This window comes from Clupea harengus, chromosome 3 (genome assembly GCF_900700415.2).
Source record: "Clupea harengus chromosome 3, Ch_v2.0.2, whole genome shotgun sequence".
Classification (NCBI taxonomy): Eukaryota; Metazoa; Chordata; class Actinopteri; order Clupeiformes; family Clupeidae; genus Clupea; species Clupea harengus.
This window is the reverse complement of record NC_045154.1, coordinates 18,525,731-18,545,974: the sequence shown is the minus strand read 5'-3', so window position 1 is coordinate 18,545,974 and position 20,244 is coordinate 18,525,731. Positions and strand designations below refer to the sequence as shown.

The window sequence follows — 20,244 nt, the reverse complement described above, 5'->3', positions numbered from 1 at the left end:
GCCACTACAAAACTGATCATGCTAAATTGAAGAACAGCTTTCAATCTCTGCCCATGTTGTGCTATTTGTAATAGTTTGCCCACTGTGTGTTCTGTCAGAGAAACTCAAGGGGAACTTTCAAGATTTTGAAATGTAGTCAAATACATTGAAACATTTAAATTATGTAATGGCTTGCAGAAAAAAGTCCACCTATGTATCCTCAACAGATACAAAACATTCTCTGGAACCATGGCCAAATTGAAGGCCTGACCAAATGATCTGAGAGCAATGGACAATGGGACAGCTTTAATAAAAAATATTCTGAAGAAAAGAATGTTAGAAAATGCTTAACAAATTCCCAGTTTATCCAAATAGCAGCATTAATTAAAGCATTGTGGTTTTCATACAATATTGTGTTGTGAGTGCAAATGAGTTTGAAGCATCCTGAGATGACTTTGATCAAGGGTTCACAGAGACAAACAGACTTAGTTCTTCACCATGGCTTGCTGTTAACACTCAGAAGAAGCGTCTTAAACTAAACTCTTGTAACAGGCAACACGTCGGGTTTAAGACATTTAGCACAGGCGCTACATCTTATCAGAAAAGCTTTTCAGTAGAAAAACAAACATGGTTACTTCATAAAGCTTTGACAAGGAACATTGCGTAAGGTAAATAAGTAAAGAAATCAACAAATAAATAAAAAGTTTGCTATGAGGTGAATTTCTTGTATCAAACCGCATACTGCTTTGGTTGATTTTTCCCACCTAAAGTCCTCTCAGTCTGAGAGATGACGGCAGCTGCTCTGTTGTTTAGAAGCCTGCATTCATGGAGAACATCTGTTAACAGACAACGCACATGGAAAGCTTAGGAAAACATTAGTTAATTATTAATAAATTAGCCAGCAAACAAAAACCTCAGATATAAGACAGAGTAAAACAGCACTGTGAAACTGTGAAGGAAATTATTTACCATTAAACTGCTTGTAGGCCTCTTCAACTATAGCGCTGTTTGATCTTTTTATTTCCCAAAACCCATCATCCACCCAAGGATTGCAGTCAGGTCTTTCTGGCAGTTGCCCATTTTTATACATACCGGCTGTAAAATTCAGGATGTTGTCATGGTTACAAGACACTCTGATTATCACTTAACAGAGTTCACTGCTTGCATATTGTCCTAGCATGCTCTATTGTGGTTTTGTCCACCCAATCAATTGTGTTTGGCATAAGGTCTGTTGGATAAGTGTAAACTGATCTATTTTATGGTTCCCTAGTTCAATTATGCTGAGATAGTCAGTGCAATGAGGAATGAAATGAAAAGCTTGATCTTTCTGTAAGCACATGCAAAACATTTAAACAGTCACTTCCAAGCTGAATAATCCTGCAGACACCCTCTTACTCATTAACCCAACTTCAAAATGCTGCTGAAGTGCTGTAGCATTTAATGCACACACACAAACACACACTTACTCAATAACCAACTTCAAAATGCTGCTGAAGTGCTGAAGTTACCTTTAATGGTGTCATCGATATCTTTGCATAGTTGATATAAGTCACTTCCACGGCCAACCACTCTTTCGCCTAAAAGTTGACATAATGGTAATGAATTAATACATCTTTTTTTTTTATTCATAAATCTGTCACAGATTTTTTTCATTCATAAATCTGGTGCACTCACCATCAAGCACTTTGATGTTTGGAAACATTTCCAAGAGTATATTCCGGTATGGTGAGTTTTTGCAGACTAGATGATATGACATCTTGTTAATAATAACAATTTATGGCACATTAGTACATCTGTGAAAAGTTACTAACACAAGGACACTGCGAGCAAATCTCTTACCTGGATTGGAGTAATTATAAGTGTTATCCTTCAGTCGAATACTCTCCAGCTTTTTTAGAGACTTAAGGCATAGGAGGTTTTCAGTACTGTGAATGCCAACAGAATATACATTTAAATATATATATATATATATGTGTGTGTGTGTGTGTGTGTGTATGTGTTTAGCTGTGTGACATTTAGCTAACCACCTAACTATTTCTAGTTCACATGTAGAAGATATCATGCAATACAAGTCAGTGTGCAACACTCCCCACATTATTTAAGTGTGCAGTCGGCTACAAAACATTGTGAGCACAACTTTTAAAGAGTGTGAAAAAGGTATGTGTGCACCTAGAAATGTACCACATATCTTTGAAATCATATTTTCTCACGTTCACGTTTTCAGTGCCTCTAAAGACATTACTTATAATAGTCCTGTCTGCACTGCACAGATAGCCTCTAATAATCTAATACTCCATGGTCGTATTGACACAATGCATAGATGTGCACTGTACTACATACCTGGGTATAAGGTTACCAGCCACATTAAGACTCTGTAAACTTTCACAGCTGGAGAGGGGTTCTGCAATATAGGAAGTACTGATTTTAATAATAGCATACTTGTCACATGAATCAGTAAACATGGAAAGAAAAAGAATCGTTACTTTTATCATATTATCACAAATATGAGCCATCATGCCATAATTATATACAGTGTATTGAGAAAGAAACAAAAAAAAATCAACATCCCAGAATGCAGAATTCAAGAGTGCATACCTATATTGGAAATTCGATTTGCAGACACATTAAGAACAAGAAGAAGTCGAAGTGACGCCAGAGGAGCTAAATTTGTGATATTATTTCCAGACAGATCGAGCCTCTCCAGGTTTATACATTCTCCGATGCATCCCAGATCACATATTCCTGTGAGACCCAGTAAAAAAAAAACTTGCGTGAACTTGCGATCAAATAAAGGTGACTTAAAAGGAGTCTGCTTTTAAATAAAGGTAACCTTACCAAGACTTTTCAGTTTGAGAAACAGAATGGATTCCACATCGAATTCTCCAGTCCTTGATTTCAGCAGCACAGCAGTGATCTTGGTGTAGTCTGGCTCTGTAAGGCAGTGGGGCGGCACAATGGTGACACACACACACAGACGTGTACAAAAGCACTCCACTGTCCACTCTCATAACCTGCAAACAGCTCCCATGACTTATGACTCGAGGCAAGGTGAAAGTCTCCTTCCCCAGTTTCCTCCCCTGTCTGCTAGAATCACGGAAGCAGTGAGGGGAATTAACAGCCTCACTCTGTAAATACAGTGCTACTAGCCAGGCTCTGGACATAGAGATGGCTGTGTTACTAAAGGTTCAGTGCTACTAGCCAGGCTCTGGACATAATAATAATAATAATTAATTTAATTTATAGCGCACTCTATATTTGTCTGAATCTCAGAGTGCTACAGTAAAAACATAGTTAAAAAAAGAGAGAGATGGCTGTGTTACTAAAGGTTCAGCGTTTTCAACTGTTTTTATGTGTTACCAATAAAATACAGACGTGGATTGTGTCTTTATGCTGTGTTTTTACATGCTATGCTTTATTCCTGTCAGTACTCCTGCCTGGTTTAAGATTATTGGCTGCAATGCTGGAAATTTCTATTCATCAGCCTGCCATGTGCTTTTGTTTGTGTTTTTGATTGCCATGTGCTTTTTCACTGTGAATGTTAGGTATTCATAATAATCAAGATGTGAGTTGGAAAACTAAAGTTGCATTTAATATCTTAAAAGCAGAGATTTTGCAATACAATCATCTTGTAGTTGTGAGATTGCAAATATTGCTAATACAACCAATATAAGATTGTTCTCGGTGTGAGCCTGTTTATCTACATGTCTGTTTTAGATAGGGGCATGAATCAATTTTTTTAACTGAAAAATTAATTCTGTTTTGATTTAACACATTATGTTCACGTGGAATCAATGTCCACATTACAGTAAAGTAAATTTACCACAGAATGTTTTTTTTTTTTCAGTTTAACAAAGAGCCATTAATGCCTTGATATAGCAGTGGTGATATAGGTTAATGAGTTCCTGGTTCAAGGGTTTGTGGGTAAATGCAGCTTTCTTGTTCTAATGCTTTATTCCCTTTACCGTTAAGTGTGCCAACTAAATATGTGTGCATGCATGGTAGAACAGCTTATAAGCATAATAACTCTTTAGATCACGGGTCTTCAACCGGGGGTCCGCGACCCCCAGGGGGTCCGCGGAGGTACTGCAGGGGGTCCGCCAAATAATTTCATCTGAAGCATTTTTCCCTCTTCCAAAAATTAAAAAAGGTCCAATAGCCTACATAAACATAAACAGATCGTAACAATTGCTTTCTATTCGTTTATAAAATAATACATAGGCTGCCCATGAATCTTCACGCGATCATTTGATTACCAAGGCAACATATGCACTTTTAGCTACAAAACACGTTACCTGCCATAACCATACAATTTAAAAGTTTTGTAATTTCTCGGAACAAAAGCTCCACGTCATACAGCACTGATGGCGGTTCAGATGATCTACCATCAGAGGATGCCAACATGCCTTAATACCCATAAACGCAAACTGGAGAAAAACACGTAAATATTCAAATAATTATCTGAAGTTTGGCTTCACCTACAAAGAGACCGATGGTGACGAACTACCAGTGTGTGTGGTTTGCTCTTCCGTGCTATCAAACGAAAGTATGAAGCCATCAAAGCTTCAACGACGCTTAGACTTATACCCCGTTTACACGATGGGAAAACGCATATATTTTCATGCGTTTTGGCCTTTCATTTACACGAAAACGGAGGTTTTATCACGGAAAACGATCATTTCTAAAAACTCCGGCCAAAGTGGAGATTTCTGAAAACTCCGTTTTAGTGTTTGCGTGTGAACTAGGTCAAACGGAGTTTTAGGTTCTCAAACGTCACAGTATGCGACTAAAAATGCATCACATCATGTGTCCTATTGTTTACAGTTAGTTTGCTTACTGATCATGGATGCTGTTAAGGTAGTGCTCATTTATACGTTAATGCAAACGCCTGTTTGTATTTACAAACACAACTGCTTTTCTATATGGAGGAGCAGAGGCGAAGAACTGCACAGAGGTCAGAAGTCTTTCTACTGCTTTCACTCCCAAGACGTAGGCTACATTGCCTGCCAACGTCGCCACCGACGGTTTTGGATCCGACCAGGGCGAACTGCTGTCTGGTGGGAAAACTTCGAGAAAGAAGTCGTCCTCCCGGACGAATGGCATGAGAACTTCCGAATGTTGCGCTCATCACTACTGTCTCTTTCGGAGTTACTGCATCCCTCCATAGAAGGGCGTATTTATGCGGGCTCATGTAAACAGAAACTTTTTTGAAAACGATGTTGTGTGTACGACGTTATTTTTGAAAACGGAGGGGCAGAAATATTCGTTTCTGTAAATACCCGGCTATGTGTAAATGTGGTCTTAGAGACAACCCATGCTCACTTGAAAGAAACAAACATTTAATATTTCCCGTTTAAAATCTTTTGAGGGCCAGGCCAGCAGACAATCAGCCACAGTTGGCGAGCTAGCTTTAAAACCCTCTTATCAAGTTGCATTACGCTCAGACCAAAACGCCATACATAATTGCGGAAAGTATAATATTGCCAGCAGCTAGTAATATGTGAAAAACGATGTTTGGGAAGGAGGAGTACGTAAAAAAAATGAAAAGCATCCCTTTGCCCGCCTATTGATGACTTGGCAGCTGATGTGAGGGCACAACTAGTCGCGAAACTCCCGAAAGCAGATTATTTTGCACTACAATTAGATGAATCCACAGACGTGTCAAACGACCCTCAGCTTTTAGCGTTTGTGTGGTTGTCGACCAAAATGAGATGCAGGAGGAATTTTTATTCTGTAAGCAGCTGCATGGACGTACAAAAAAGTTCAGAGATTTTCAAAGTGATCGACATTTTTTTCCGTGAACATGATATACCCTGGCCAAAATGTGTCGCGATGTGCACAGACGGTGCAAGAGCCATGTGTGACGCAGTGAATGCTTCATATGGAGAATCTTGTTGCCAAAGACATGAGTGATGAATTGTCAAACGTCAGGCCTCTCACTAGGTATGAGATATTTCATCCATACTTAAGCTTCTCAAGCTACTCAATTCTTTGTCCCGCCCTCATTGAATACAGAGTAATGGCTAAAGGGAGAAAAAAATCATAAAATTATAAACAGAATCAATTGAAACGAGTTGTGTGTTACAAATTATGTATCATTATGTTCAAACATGTGTAGGGGAGTGTGTTTGTGTGTGTGTGTGTGACTGACACTTAGTTCCAGATAAAATATATAAATATCAGGCCTAAATTTGGGGCGGCGGGGGTGGGGGTCCCTGCTCAGTGTCTCTCTCAGCCAAGGGGTCCTTGGGCTGAAAAAGGTTGAAGACCCCTGCTTTAGATGATTGTGAGAGTATGGTTGAGGTAACCATTATGAACAGATCCATTGGTAAATGTTAAACTAGCTATTCCTCGCTTGACATTACTGAAATGGGCTCTAAATGCAAAATTGACTGAAGATGCCACTCAGATGTTACCTCTTTGCCCAAGTGCATTACCAACTTACCCTTACCCTAACTATGCAGTTATTCAACACAGGTCATCTGCTACTTTCCATTCTAAAATTATAACCTTTCTATGAAGCATACACATATAACATAGTTTTACTGAATAAAGACACATGCACATCTTTAGTAAGTTGTGAGTAATACTAGATATGTTAGCAAAATATTCCACGTGAACTACATTGAATTACATGTATTGACTTTTATTACTGAACTTATTACTTTAAGTTACCTGATCAATAAATAGTTGAGTTACTTAAAGGCTTTTCAAATATTTGTTTACTTCATTGTTCGGGTTAATAGCCATCTTGACATGCACCGCATGCAAGCCTACCATAGAAAACTGCTGTTGTAGGCATTAAACATGCACAATAATGATCAAATATCACGTAATGGCATCCTAAGACAGTGAACACAATTGTTTTATGCTCAATCAAATCTTCCTCAACACTGACTTGGCTTAGGACCTGGTGAATACATGTAAAATAAATTAAAATCTCGTTTTGTTGGACATACAACTGGCTTCTACCTCAATGCTTCGTGCGCAGTTCTGACAAAATTTGCTGAATCGCAACTGGTGAAAAAAAGGGCTGTTGCAGCTACAGTAGGCTTGGATGTTATTAAAGGGTTCTTAAGAAACGTCATAAGCGCAGAGCTATGAGAATCATTTTGAATAAGACATTTCAGTTTTAAGCTTCATATCTAGTGAGGAATACACAATGCGTTAACATTACAAATAAAGTATGCGCTAACCTTAGACGCGGATTGCCCATTAATGCTATATGACAATGGCTAGCCTAGATGTGCCGTTCTCCTGTTGCAGCATTGGCTGTGGTTGCGACTATCGCTACGATAGCAAGCCACAGAAGCAGCAGTGCTATAGTTGACTGGTTAAAAATGCAAAGGGTGGAGTGGACAGCTAACCAACTACTGCATTTTCAGTAAGAGCTATACATAGGTGTCAAGCTTGATCGCAGCTTACCTTGGTTATCTTTCTTTGATTCCATCCCTCCCTAGTTCTAGTCTCAGGCATTCGTAAGCACAATGTTCAAATAGATTTCAGGATTACTTCTCCGGGATTTCTCAGTAACATTACATAGTCATCTTGATTAATCTGCCGGACAGCTGACGTTGTGCGTTCGGCTAACATCCGAGAGGCATAGACCAGATACCTTGTAACGTTAGCTGCTGCAAAATTTAGCGAAGTGGCTATGCTAGCTAACCAGCTAGTGAGAACTGCCTCTGCTGATTATGTTATTCACATGTCATATCCTCGACTTTGACACCAAACCTCGCTATAGCTAACTTGTTTTCCATTATGTGTCTCAGTAAACCAGAACAACAGGGAGAATGCTAAACAAATACATGAATTGGCTAGCTAAAGTTACTGTAGGTTAAAATTCCCGGAAGTGGTTGTTTACACCTACTCGTTACTAGGATACTGTCAGGGTCAAGGGGTGAATTGACTGAAAAGCATAATTGTTCCTCCCTGCAACGTAACGTTTCTAAACTCGACTTTGTAGAGAAAGCAATGTTTCCCACATTTCACTGTTATCATGATGTAAGTGTCTACTGATGAGAGTAGTGCAAAATAAAAAAACGTGAAAGTGTTGTTTGGCTAGGTGTACATTTAATTTTAACACTCTAATTGGTACTTTTCCCTCACGGTGTTGGTGGATTGGTATCGCTATATGTAAAGTATCGATACAACTAAAAGTAATTACCCTAACATCGAGTAAGTGAATAGACCAACAGCCTAACCTAAGATATGTTCTATGACTATGTGGACCAAATAACATAATATAATCTAGTTGCAGCCTACGATAGCACACATCTGAAGATAAAATAAAAAGGCTTCATACAGCTAGACTGTTAGCGCTCCCTAGTGGTGCTAAATAGTTGCTTGAAGTAACAGTCTCAATGTGGATATTGGCAGTATGTGGGTGGACAGCAGTCGGTGCTGAAACAAGTCCAGGTTCCCAACGCAATGCTTTTGGAATGAACCTCATGTATACCTTCATTTTTTAAGTGGCAATTTAACACCGTATTAGTGGAAGATTCTTTGTCTTGGTTTTTGGTTCTATATGGAGAGTGCTGCACTCACAACCTGCTGCAAGTCGGATAGGACTGAATTTCTATGCGGGTCATTATTTTCGTGGCTGACCACGTCGTATAAATGCCCTAAATGCCTAAAACAGAGAAGACGCTTGGAACTTCCAATGTGATGCATCTGTACAAGAAGAAAATTACTCGACTAAGATGGGTAATAAGCAAACGATATTTACTGATGAACAGCTAGACGCTTACCAGGTAAGGGATTTCCAGATTCCCACTCTTCAGTGCCGTACAAGACAGTTCAGATTCCTGAAACGGAGTTCATGGATACAATACATAGCATTTTGCAAGTAGCAAGCGTTTTACCATTGGAGTGTATAACCAATGTAGTGGTTGACAATAGGCTAAATGCTGCTTAACAACAACCACTAATATGAATGTAGAACTATCCACATGCATTACCAACACTGACGCAGCCCATTGTGCATTTCAACACAGACCGTGGTGACTCACAGTATTTTTGTTCCACTGTTGGGCGCAGTAGCGTCTGAGACAATGTTACCGCTTTAAAAAATAAATACGCATCTCAAGGCTTTCGATGTTAAGTAAAGTCGTTTCTTATAGTAAAAGCTTTCGGATGAAATTAAATTAAAAAAACAAGAGGCTTTATTTAAAATGCACATTTTCACAAAAACCCAACTTTCCCTCTGCAAATCATTTTATGAAATCCCATTTTACGTAATGTGTAAGACAAAAGTTATACCTACCGGTCCCGTTGTTTGTCATCCCTTGCATGAGTCGCCATTTAATTTGTTTTTGAACTGTCCAACGCAATTGGGATCAATACAGTGAAGCATGAGCGCTAGTTAACTCTTCCCAGCGGTATGTGTGTGATTCTGTAGATGTTTCTCATGGGCACTCACGAGATAGTGCTTCTTTTTACATAGATGCTTGAGACGTGCCTTCAAGTTATTATGTAATTGGCCTTTTTTTCCCATCCTATCTTACATTCTCAAAGGATAACGCGTAACAATGTCTGCGGCACTCAGCAAGCTAAGCTCTTAAATTGTGACTGCACGGGGGTGCGCAAAACCGACTCTCCGTGCATAAGATAAAAAAGCATTCTATAAAAAAGACATGTATGACCCAGATGAAAGCGCTGAATTTCGAAGGAAATGTCCCCCTTTTTCTCTCATTGCCTACCAGATATCTAACCCAGGAAAATCCTCAAAGATATGAGGCAAGAAATAGCTTGACTGGAGAGTAAAAGGACACTCCTAACAGGGACATTAAAGTGACTGTTGCCTCTTTGTGTTTGGATCTAGTGACTGTTCTGATGTCATTTTCTTTATATTGATAAAAAAAACCTACAACAAATAAGCAATAACCAATTCTTAAGATCTTAAAGGTCTTAACTAATATACCAGACACCTGAACTCAATGAAGAAATTGAGTTCAAATATCTGCATAACATAACATAACATAACACAACATATCATAACATAAACCTTTATGTCAATATATATCAGATGCTGTTCATACAAAGGATCTTTACGATCTTTACATAACCATTCATTTTCATCAGAGGATTCTACTGTACTGACATAGTTACATTGACTTTCGCTACATCCAATACTTGGCTGTGCTGTGTGTCTCACACTGGGAACATTTATTATTGAGGTGATGCCTTTGCCACCGGACTTTGCTCCGTCCGACTGCTGCATGTAAGACGTCACCAGGCCTGGCCTTTTTCTTTGTAACAGTATTCCGCCATTTGTCTTCAGAAGAAGCATCATCATATTATGCAGTGCTTTTTCAAGCAATTCACTTAAACTTAATAATTAATGCTTGACCAAGTGTGATAGGGTGTCTTGAAACGCAACTCCCTGTAGATAGCATAACTTGTCTGTCCGTGTCTCTCTGGTTACCCAGGGATGTGACACATCAATCTAACCCAGGTAGGGTCACGCAGGAGGACATTCAGCAGGGTTGTGAATCTATCAGGTCTATAAGATGCAGAGATGCACATGTTCACACGGCACTCAGCACTAGTACTCTTTCAGGACAGGGATGTTTCATAAATAAAACACTCTTTCATGTTCAGTGTGTGAGTACGAGTGTGAAAATGTTCCTGAAAATGGGCATGATCATAAAGAATATAAATACGTAAAGCAGACCAGGTTAAAGACTGGAACCCTAAGTGTGTATTACTGGTTTAACCAGTATAACTGTTTTATATGGTAGTGTAACACACATTGATTCAAGATTCAAGGATGCATCATCACATTATTTATATATCTGCATTATTGAAAGTACTGGTATCGTTTGTGTGTAAAAAAAAACACTGCCAAAACAATAGCAATGAAGAATAACCAGATCAAAAGATCTCTTCTTTGTTTTCTTGGCACAGTTGCCTCGATCCACAAAAGGCACCCTTGTTTTGAATGCCCTGTAATCAACAACAGGTAGACCTATTGTTGGTCCTGGTTCAGTGGACCTCGACCATTTGGCTGATACAAGCATCTCACTAGATCAGTGAGTCGTTCCTGTTCCTGGAGGTCTATAATTAAACTGCTGGTTAGGTGTTGCATTTTGCCAGCTCAAAATGTCAGTGTTCACATACTTGTATCCCATGTGCTCTTACTTGGAGAGATATTTGATATTTGAGTGCTTTTCTTTGGATAATATTTGGTGTGTTTAAGGGATTAAAAATAATGCTTTTGCTCACTATGAGGTGGAACAGGATATTAAAATAGGAACAACAATGGCCGAAATTGTTTTATACATGGATAAACAGAGTGAATGTTTTGCCATATCATTAGGCAGGCAAACTCAGGGCTATGCTTTAGCAGGCTTCCGTAGGCATTGAAAAGCGCCCATAACTCTCAGGGCTAGTGGCCTTGGTTCACATCACACAGAATCATGTCCCGATATTTCAAATTAATGAGCAATTAACAATATTCAAAGGCTAATGCCCATAAATCCAGAGGAGGCTTCAGGAGTAGGGATTTCTGTTTGTAGGGTTTTTGTGTGTCTGTGCGTGTGTGTGAGTCAGAGTATGTGTGTGCTTGTGTGTGAGTTCTTGTGTATGTGTGTGTGTGTGTGTGTGTGTGTGTGTGTGTGTGTGTGTGTGTGTGTGTGTGAGAGAGAGAGTTCTTGTGTGTGTGTGTGTGTGTGTGAGAGAGAGTTCTTGTGTGTGTGTGTGTGTGCACACGTTTTTCTTCTGCTCTCTCCCTGTTTTTGCCTAATCCCGAGAGCAGCAGCAGCAGTAGCAGCAGTGGGGAAGGTAAACATCATAAAGGAGGGGTAAATCATGTGCCTGTAAAGCTGTCGCAGGAAGTTGGCCCTGCCGCTGGAGACAGGAGGAGCGCACAAAGGCTCCTGGGACCCAGAGTGAGATCATATGTCTGCCATCAGCTGGGCTCTGGTGTGGAGATCAATCCACGTTGAGTCGCTGTGTCATGTAATGCAGACAGTCACAGATACCCCCCAACACCCCCCCCTATACCTACCCTGCGCTTCTCCCCTTCCCTGATCAGGTGACGTGGCCTATGTGTAGTGAGTGCCAGGGGACAGGTGACGTGGCCCATGTGTAGTGAGTGCCAGGTGACAGGTGTGCAGACAGGCTAAACTCACCTGAGAGAAATTTGAGTCTCGTGGATGAGGTGACGGTGGACACAAAGAGCTGCTGTCACAGATGGAGATGGACGTTTGTGCGGATGCTCATTGTCTGAGCTGAAAGCACACCCTTAATCTGTTGTTGTTTTGTGCTCTCAGAAGAGCGCTGTGTTGTGAAATAAGTCACTGTGACTGCGCCAGGCAGCGTGGTTTGCGATAGAGCTATAATGGGTTTGTTTTGACACAAAAACGCTGTTTTTGCCTGGTTGAAGAACCCTTTAAAAATACTTTTCCCAGTTTTAATTGTGGTAGGATCAAATGAAAGTGTTAAGATGAGGAGGGTGAGCACTGGCTCACAGAGCCATCTTTTATTGGAGGTAGCCAAGTCATAAACATTTGTGTGATATATAGGGGCATTTACTGTATCAATACACATTAAACTGTTGAAGAAACTATTGGCTGCCCGTAAGAAAATGCAGATAATGTCTGTTATTTGAACTGCATTGTCTTGTTAACATTTACATGATTGCACATATGGATCTGTGTGTGTTAATACAAATGCATTGCATGGTAATCCCAAACACTAATATGTGACTCTTTTGCAACAGGACTGTACGTACTTCACACGCAAGGAAATACTTCGGTGAGTGATACAACTGCTACTTTTGAATGCTAGATGATGATTTTGATTTTCTCCCTCAATTACTGTGATAAAAAAACAGCACTTTCATCAACTAAGCTGTTTAATGTGATAGTGTTACATCTGAAAGACATTCAAGCCACAAATATCCTGAAAGAGCAAGTGACTGCTCACAAGATGTCTACACATTTTTCATTTCAGTTCTCTTGAGACAATTACACAGAAAAGGCAATACTCAAAATGTGGGGAAATGTGTTTTCTGTAGGCTGGCGCATGCTAACACTATAGTCTGTACTAGCCTGGCCCCCTCATATCACTCCCACACCGTTCTGTTCAGCTCAGCTCAGCTCTGCTCTGCTCTGCTCTCCTCTCCTCTCCTCTCCTCTCCTCTGCTCTGTTCTGTTCTGTTCAGCTCAGCTCAGCTCAGCTCAGCTCAGCTCAGCTCTGCCCTGTCCTGTCCTGTCCTGATCTGTTCTGTTCTGTTCTGTTCTTTTCTGTTCAGCTCAGCTCTGCTCTGTTCTGTTCTGTTCAGCTCAGCTCAGCTCAGCTCTGTTCTGTTCTGTTCTGTCCTGTCCTGTCCTGTCCTGTCCTGTCCTGTCCTGTCCTGTCCTGTCCTGTCCTGTCCTGTCCTGTCCTGTCCTGTCCTGTCCTGTCCTGTCCTGTCCTGTCCTGTCCTGTTCTGCTCTGTTCTGTTCTGTTCAGCTCTCCCACCTCAGTGCCTTCTATTAGCCACATGTCCAGAGCTCGTATATCACCCTCCACTTTTTGCCTCCCTTTGCTCGATTCCCTCCCTCAAGCAATTGAGTTCAATTCAATTCCAGTTGTCTTCATCTGGGCTCATTCAGGCAGACTTGTTCAGCCTACAATTAACAGCTGGCAGCCTTCTTGGTATTCCGGGGGCACACGACGACCTGGCTGACCAACACTATAAAAAAGGCAATTACATGATGGTCGGTCATATAATGTGAAAGAAAATGGAAAAACCATTGTTAAGACTTCAGTCATGCTACTTGAATTCATTTCTGAAGCACTTCATGCTCTGGTTATACAACTCCCCCCCCCCCGAATCAGGAAAGTAGAAGACCTTTAATCTGTTTGAATCATTGTAAAAATGTCTTAATTTCGGTCTATTCACATGTATGCATGAAAGACAATATTGAAAGTATGATTTTCATTAATTCAAGGTACAGAGGCTCCTTTGCAGTTCACATCCTCCTTTCAAATATGGTGCAGATTGTTTAACTGCGTGTGTGTGTGAGTCAGAGTATGTGTGTGCTTGTGTCTCCCCCAGTCAGTGTTATGCCTCCATGATGGTACATATGCATTCTGCTGGCGTGATGATCAACCTGTGGGATTGCAGTGTAACACAGCGGTGTCTTTGGAGAATAGTCGCCTTTATAGTCGCCTTTATTAGGTTTCCTGCAGGGCCATTAGAGCCTAACTAATCAACCTGCTAAATTGCCAATAGTCCTTCGGAGGATTTATAAGGCTGACACATTGATTGGAGCATGGGATCTGCAGGCGGAGGGGGTGGTGGTGGGGGGGAGTTCTGCGTATGGAAAGTCCCTGAAGGATTCTGGGTAAAAGGATCCCAGGAAGAAAAGTGTACCCTGGCAAAGTGGGGTACTTGGGGACAGAGAGATTGCATCCTGGCGAGCAACGATTTATTGCCCTGCTTTTGCAACAAGGGTGTGATTCTTTCTTTCTTGTATTCTTTTATTCGTTCTTTCGTTCTTTCGTTCTTTCTTTTTTCTTTCTTTCAGTCTTTCCTTCCTTCCTTCCTTCCTTGTTCTTTTTTTCTCTCCTAGTGGCTCTATCAAAACCTCGCCCAGGTCCAGGGCTGGCTGGCAGGCAGTGAGGCGTGTAATTGGCTGTGCTGCCAACATGACATTGCTTCAGCTACAAGCTGCTTTGTTACTGGGGAAAGCAAACACACACACATACACAGACATTCTTTCTCTCTCTCTCTCTCTCTCTCTCTCTTGCTCTCTCTCTCTCACACACATACACACTCACACACACACACACACACACACACACACACACACACACACACACACACACACACACATTGCACTAGTCCCTGCCGCGAGTGCCTATACCTCTCCCAGCCTGGAGTTTTTTCTTGTTGTCTTGTTTCTTGGCGTGTCTGTGTGTGTGTGTGTGTGTGTGTGTGTGTGTGTGTGTGTGTGTGTGTGTGTGTGTGTCTGCCTGCTGTTATGAAAGTCAGTGCACCATTGGCCCTAATGTTCCGTCTGAATCACAGCCTCCTCTGCTGCAGACGTGGGCTCTCATTCAGAAAAGCTCCGGCTCTGATATATCAGCATGAACAATGGGACCCGGGGCTAAAACTACAGCCAATCGCTCAGTTTGTCTGCCAGCCCTGACAGGGCCGTGTGGCAGGGTTCCAGGAATGCAAATCACAGCGTGCGGGAGATCCTTCATGACTCACACCGAGGGTGACCTACCTCACTTCCTTCTCCCCCTCAAACCTACCGTTGCTGGTGGAAACACGAATTGGGTACATTACCGTGGTGAACATAATGTCATTTTTACCGAGGGGTAGTTTGATTGTGCGAATGAGCACACTGTTTGCTTTGAAGTCGTTTGAGGCTTTAGTCTAGTTAAATGTACTAACATCCTATCTTCTTATGAAATGGGAGTGAGATAGTTACAGTTGTACATTGCTATCGGGCGGGGAGAATGAGCTGCGTGCGTTGCTATGATTGAACTGGAGGTGAGGCCTGATCAGGCGTGATTAGCTGGGTTGACTGAACTGGAGGTGAGGCCTGATCAGGCGTGATTCGCTGGGTTGACTGCCGATACCCTGAACAAACGAACCCTGCAGATCTGCTGGAAGTAGGGGCCGTGCTGTGACACATTCATTTCCCTATGGAGATATATGTGCTTCCTGATACATATTTTCAGAAGCACTAATAGAGCATAATCAGCTCTTTTTGTTATGTAGGTGGCTTTATCTAATCTGTGCCTGTGCAGTTGGCCTTAATGGAGTTATTGGTCATAAAATGTGGCCAGGATTCTCGCACGTCATCCGGATTCCAGCGAGGAGGTCAAAGCAATAAAAATTAGTTTATTTCTGCTGTTATTTTTTATATGACATCCACAAGCATGGAGCTACACGCTGCAATGAGGTATCAGGCGATACATTGGTCTGGATGCCATAATGCTATGCCATGAGCCTGAAGTCATGTAAGGATATAACTGATTGAAGCTGTAGCCGAAGGGGTGAAGTGGTTGTTATTAGATAAATTGTCTCATTTTTTACAGTGAAATTGATCTGTAGGCAACTGACCCATGAATAGGAAGTAAAGAAATTATTCATTTTTATAGGCCTGAGATGGATTGTTCTGCATTCATTACTGCCAAGGGAACAGAGCACATGTATAGACTGGTGTTCCTCTGGAAAGGCAGAGAATTAAAAACGCCCAATGAATTCAGACACATTTGCCGTCTCAGCATGTTCACCTATAGGCATTCAGGCAGCAGTAACTGCAATAAAGTGACATCACTTCCTTGACCATATTTGACCTACAGCGGTTCTGAGGTTCTTGAGGAAAATGGGTTATGCACAAAAGATGCTTTGCATACCACTATAGCACTAGTGATCAGAAAACAATAATTTTGCTTTTACAGATGAGTGTTAGCGGTGAGCAATAGTTTAGCTTTTATAGATGAGTGTTAGCTGTGAGCAGTAGTTTAGCTTTTACAGATGAGTGTTAGCGGTGAGCAATAGTTTAGCTTTTACAGATGGGTGTTAGCGGTGAGCAAGAAGATACAAAAATCGTCTTTTCTTTCTAAATGAAGCAAGCTTCGTTTTGTTGTACGACCACAGAATTAGAATATAGTACATATCATACTCATTACCTATAGAACACAATGCATTCTATGTGTACACAATATTACGTATGTAGAATTTCTAATTTCTCATTTTTGGAGGGCCACTTTTCCGCTCCTCTCTATTCTGATAAACAAACACACGTAGTCATGGGGGTTAAGTCTACCATGTTACCATGACATCTTCTGATAAACAAACACACGTAGTCATGGGGATAAGTAAGTCTACCATGTTACCATTACATCTTCTGCAGCTATCAGAGCAGATGTACAGAATGGTGGTCCTCTTGAAAGAGCGAAAATGACAAACACCCCAGTGAAATCAGACACGTTTGCTATCTCAGCATATCTACCTATAGTTGCTCAGGCAACGGTTACTGCAATAAGGTTACATCACTTCCTTTACCACGTTTGATCTACAGCTGTGGTTCTTAAGAAAAATCGCTAATCCATGACAAATGTTTTGCATTCCTCTATAACACTGGTGATCAGAAAACAATCACTCACAGTGTCACAGTTAAGTGATAGTTGTGAGCAAGAGGAAAACAAATTGTCCTTTTCTACTTAAAGAAGGGGGATGAGGCCCAGGGCTCTGTAAAGCACCTTGAGACAATTTTAGTGTTTTGACACTATATAAATAAAATGTAATTGACTTGAAATGAATGAAATGAAATGAAATTGTGAGATTCATGTTGTCGTTCAACCACAGAATTAGAAAATAGGTCAGATTGTACACTATATGTTCCATGTGTACATATTGCAACATATTACAACCCATTTGTAAATGTCCATTTTCTCCCTGTTTTTTTCTCCAGTCATTTTTGATAAACAAACACACCCAATCACAAGGGTTGATTCTACCATGTTACAATGAAACCTTCTGTAACCCAAACTGTCAAACCACACGTACAGGCTGGTTGTCTTGTGGAGAGATCAAAGATTAAAACGCCCGGTGAATCCAGACATTTGCTCTCGCAGCATGTTCACATACAGTACAGTAGTAGTTTATGCAGGGATAACTGCAATGAAGTTACACTTACCTCCTTATCCACCATATTTGACCTAACGTTGTGGTTCTTGGAAAAAAAGGCCAATCCTCCAAGAAAAAAACATCTAAATGATTTGAATAACGTGGGTGTTACAGACGAGTGAAACATGTAAATGTTAAGTAAGATCAAGTGACATGTTTCTTCTGCACTGCAATGGTGGACTTCCTGTTGTTGTGTAACCCATTTTGGGATGTGTTTGTTCTCATCTCCTCTCCTGCCCATCTGTTCTAATGAACACACAGACATAAGTGCTGTTTAATGATGTCTTCTGCAGCTGTAGGCCAAACCCTTAAATAATAATTAAATGTTTTATTTGCGTGTCTCTACTGAAAAGCAGGAGGCAGTGCTGTGGTCTGTCGTATCTCTGTGATGTCCTTGAGGTGATGAGTTTTAGGGGAAGGCCCACTCAACTCTCCCTCTCTCTCTCTCTCTCTCTCTCTCTCTCTTTCTCTCTCTCTTTCTCTTTCTTTTTCTCTCTCTCTCTCCCTCTCTCTCCCCCCTCTCTCCCTCCTTCTCTCTCTGGGATGCTCATATTGCTGTGCATTGCTCCCCATGTCACCCGCTGGCGTATCATGTTCCCCGGTCTCGCCCCTTCTACCCGTAACCATGAAACCTGATTAGCAGCTCTGCAGACGTCGGCATCACAGAAACGAAACCAAAACCACTCGCCTTCCAAATGACATTAAACCACTTATCCCCCATCGCCATGGAGAAGCATCTAGAAAAGGGCACAGGTGTATACATCGCAGCTTACTCGCCATGGCAACGGCAGGCAAGGCGCTGGCATTAACTTGGCACGAGCCCTTTCTGCCTCTACCTGGCCACGGTCCACCTCTCCCTCTGAGCGCTCGGGAGAGACATAAATAAAACAAATCGCTTGCTTTCTTTTCTAATGGGATTGACATATCGGTCTTGGGTTTCAGGATATGCTGTTAATTGCCGTTGTTTGAAGATCAAGTGACTACTTTAAGAAATTAAAAGCAGATACAGGAGTAGGAGGGTGGAGGGTTAGGTTACAGTAAAATGGCCCAATTAGGGTAATGTGGCAGGCCAACGCTGCGCTCTGATTTGCTGATGGACTTCCTCTGCAGCCTGACTCAGAAGGAGGAAGTTCCCCCATAGGGTGAATACTAGTCATGTTTCTCACTGTGACACGCACACACTTTCAACATCATTATTTTGATGAGACGGCAGTAAGTGATGTTTTCTGCCACATACGTACATTGTGTCAACTTGTCCATGTGTGTGTGTGTGTGTGTGTGTGTTTGTCTGTGTATGTGTGTGTGCGTGTGTCTGTGTATGTCTGTGTGTGTGTGTGTGTGTGTGTGTGTGTGTGTGTGTGTGTGTGTGTGTGTGTGTGTGTATGTGCGTGTCAACTTGTCCTATCTTTGAGTCATCATGTCTTTTTAAAGCAAATGCCACCCCCCCACTGGAATCCTTTTTGGCGATTAAAAGAATGCGTTTTAAAAGCATGTTCCACAGAAACACACACACACTCACACACACACACACACACACACACACTCACACACACACACACACACACACACACACACACACACGCACACACACACACAGGTTTTTAAATCTGAGGAAGAGGATGTTTATATCCTGTGAGTGACTCAGCCATGATCCCCTGCAGCAACGCTGAAGGAAATGTTATTACACGGAGAGGTGATAACTTTTTACTACCACGAACATTTCTCCATGATCGTGTGTGTGTGTGTGTGTGTGTGTGTGTGTCTGTGTGGCCTTTATATGGGGCTGTCTTGGCCCACAGTGAATGTTCTAGTGCTTTCTCTCGCATGTGGCTTTGGAGGGAGACAGAGGCTTTCACTGCTTCAGTTCTTTTTCTGATTCACCAACACACACACACTCTCTCACACACACACACACACACACACACACACACACACACACACACACACACACACACACGCTTTTTAGCGCTCTGTTGTCCACCTATAGATAGATTGTTGAGAGTTGGTTTTGATCACATCATTGACAGCATTCTTTTGTACATAGTCTTAGCCTTTCTCCTCAGGTCCCATGTGATCGCGTCAGCTTCAGGTGAAGTCTACTTACTGCATGACTTATGCAGGGCACACACACACACACACACACACACACACACACACACACACTTCAGCTTCAGGTGAAGTTTACTTACCAGTAATGACTTATGCTGGGCACACACACACACACACACACACACACACACACACACACACACTCACACACACTTCAGCTTCAGGTGACCAGTTACCAGTAATGACTTATGCAGTATGACTTATGCAGGGCTATTGGATTCTTCACACACACTCACACACACACACACACTTCAGGTTCAGGTGAAGTCTACTTACCAGTAATGACTTATGCAGGGCACACACACACACACACACACACACACACACACACACACACACACACACACACACACACACACACACACACACACACTCACACACTCACACACACTCACACACACCAGCTTCAGGTGATGTCTAGTTACCAGTAATGACTTATGCAGGGCTATTGGATTCTTCACACACACACACACACACACACACACACACACACACACACACACACACACACACACACA

At 41.6% G+C, this 20,244-nt stretch overlaps 2 protein-coding genes across 3 annotated transcripts in view; one reads left to right on the top strand and one right to left on the bottom strand.

Annotated features, from left to right (window-relative positions):
• cib2 (calcium and integrin binding family member 2) overlaps positions 1-20,244 on the top strand; it is a 37,296-nt gene that overhangs the window by 1,085 nt on the left and 15,967 nt on the right. The window contains exons 1-2 of one of the 2 annotated variants that reach the window (XM_012818731.3): positions 8,308-8,729; positions 12,701-12,735. In XM_012818731.3, the coding sequence (XP_012674185.1) occupies positions 8,679-8,729; positions 12,701-12,735 (86 nt within the window). In that variant the 5' untranslated portion in view covers positions 8,308-8,678. Of the gene's footprint in view, positions 1-8,307; positions 8,730-12,700; positions 12,736-20,244 lie in introns of those variants that run through there. The other variant, XM_031564840.2, reaches the window with a different exon arrangement.
• On the bottom strand, positions 271-7,747 carry lrrc61 (leucine rich repeat containing 61). Its single transcript, XM_012818796.3, has 9 exons — positions 7,402-7,747; positions 2,815-2,910; positions 2,575-2,721; positions 2,320-2,380; positions 1,819-1,904; positions 1,654-1,719; positions 1,488-1,556; positions 949-1,074; positions 271-815 (listed from the first exon to the last, which is right to left on the bottom strand). Exons 1-9 carry the CDS (start codon positions 7,424-7,426, stop codon positions 709-711), a joined length of 783 nt encoding a protein of 260 aa, XP_012674250.1. The 5' UTR covers positions 7,427-7,747; the 3' UTR covers positions 271-708.

What these genes read in the sequence shown, in the direction of transcription:
- lrrc61 (XM_012818796.3), bottom strand. Translation starts at nt 7,426, where the DNA reads ATGGAATCAAAGAAAGATAACCAAG. An exon ending in AAATCGAATTTCCAATATAG is followed by an intron (nt 2,381 to 2,574) that starts GTATGCACTCTT and finishes CCTATATTGCAG; the next exon opens with AACCCCTCTCCAGCTGTGAA. An exon ending in TTATAATTACTCCAATCCAG is followed by an intron (nt 1,720 to 1,818) that starts GTAAGAGATTTG and finishes CATATCATCTAG; the next exon opens with TCTGCAAAAACTCACCATAC.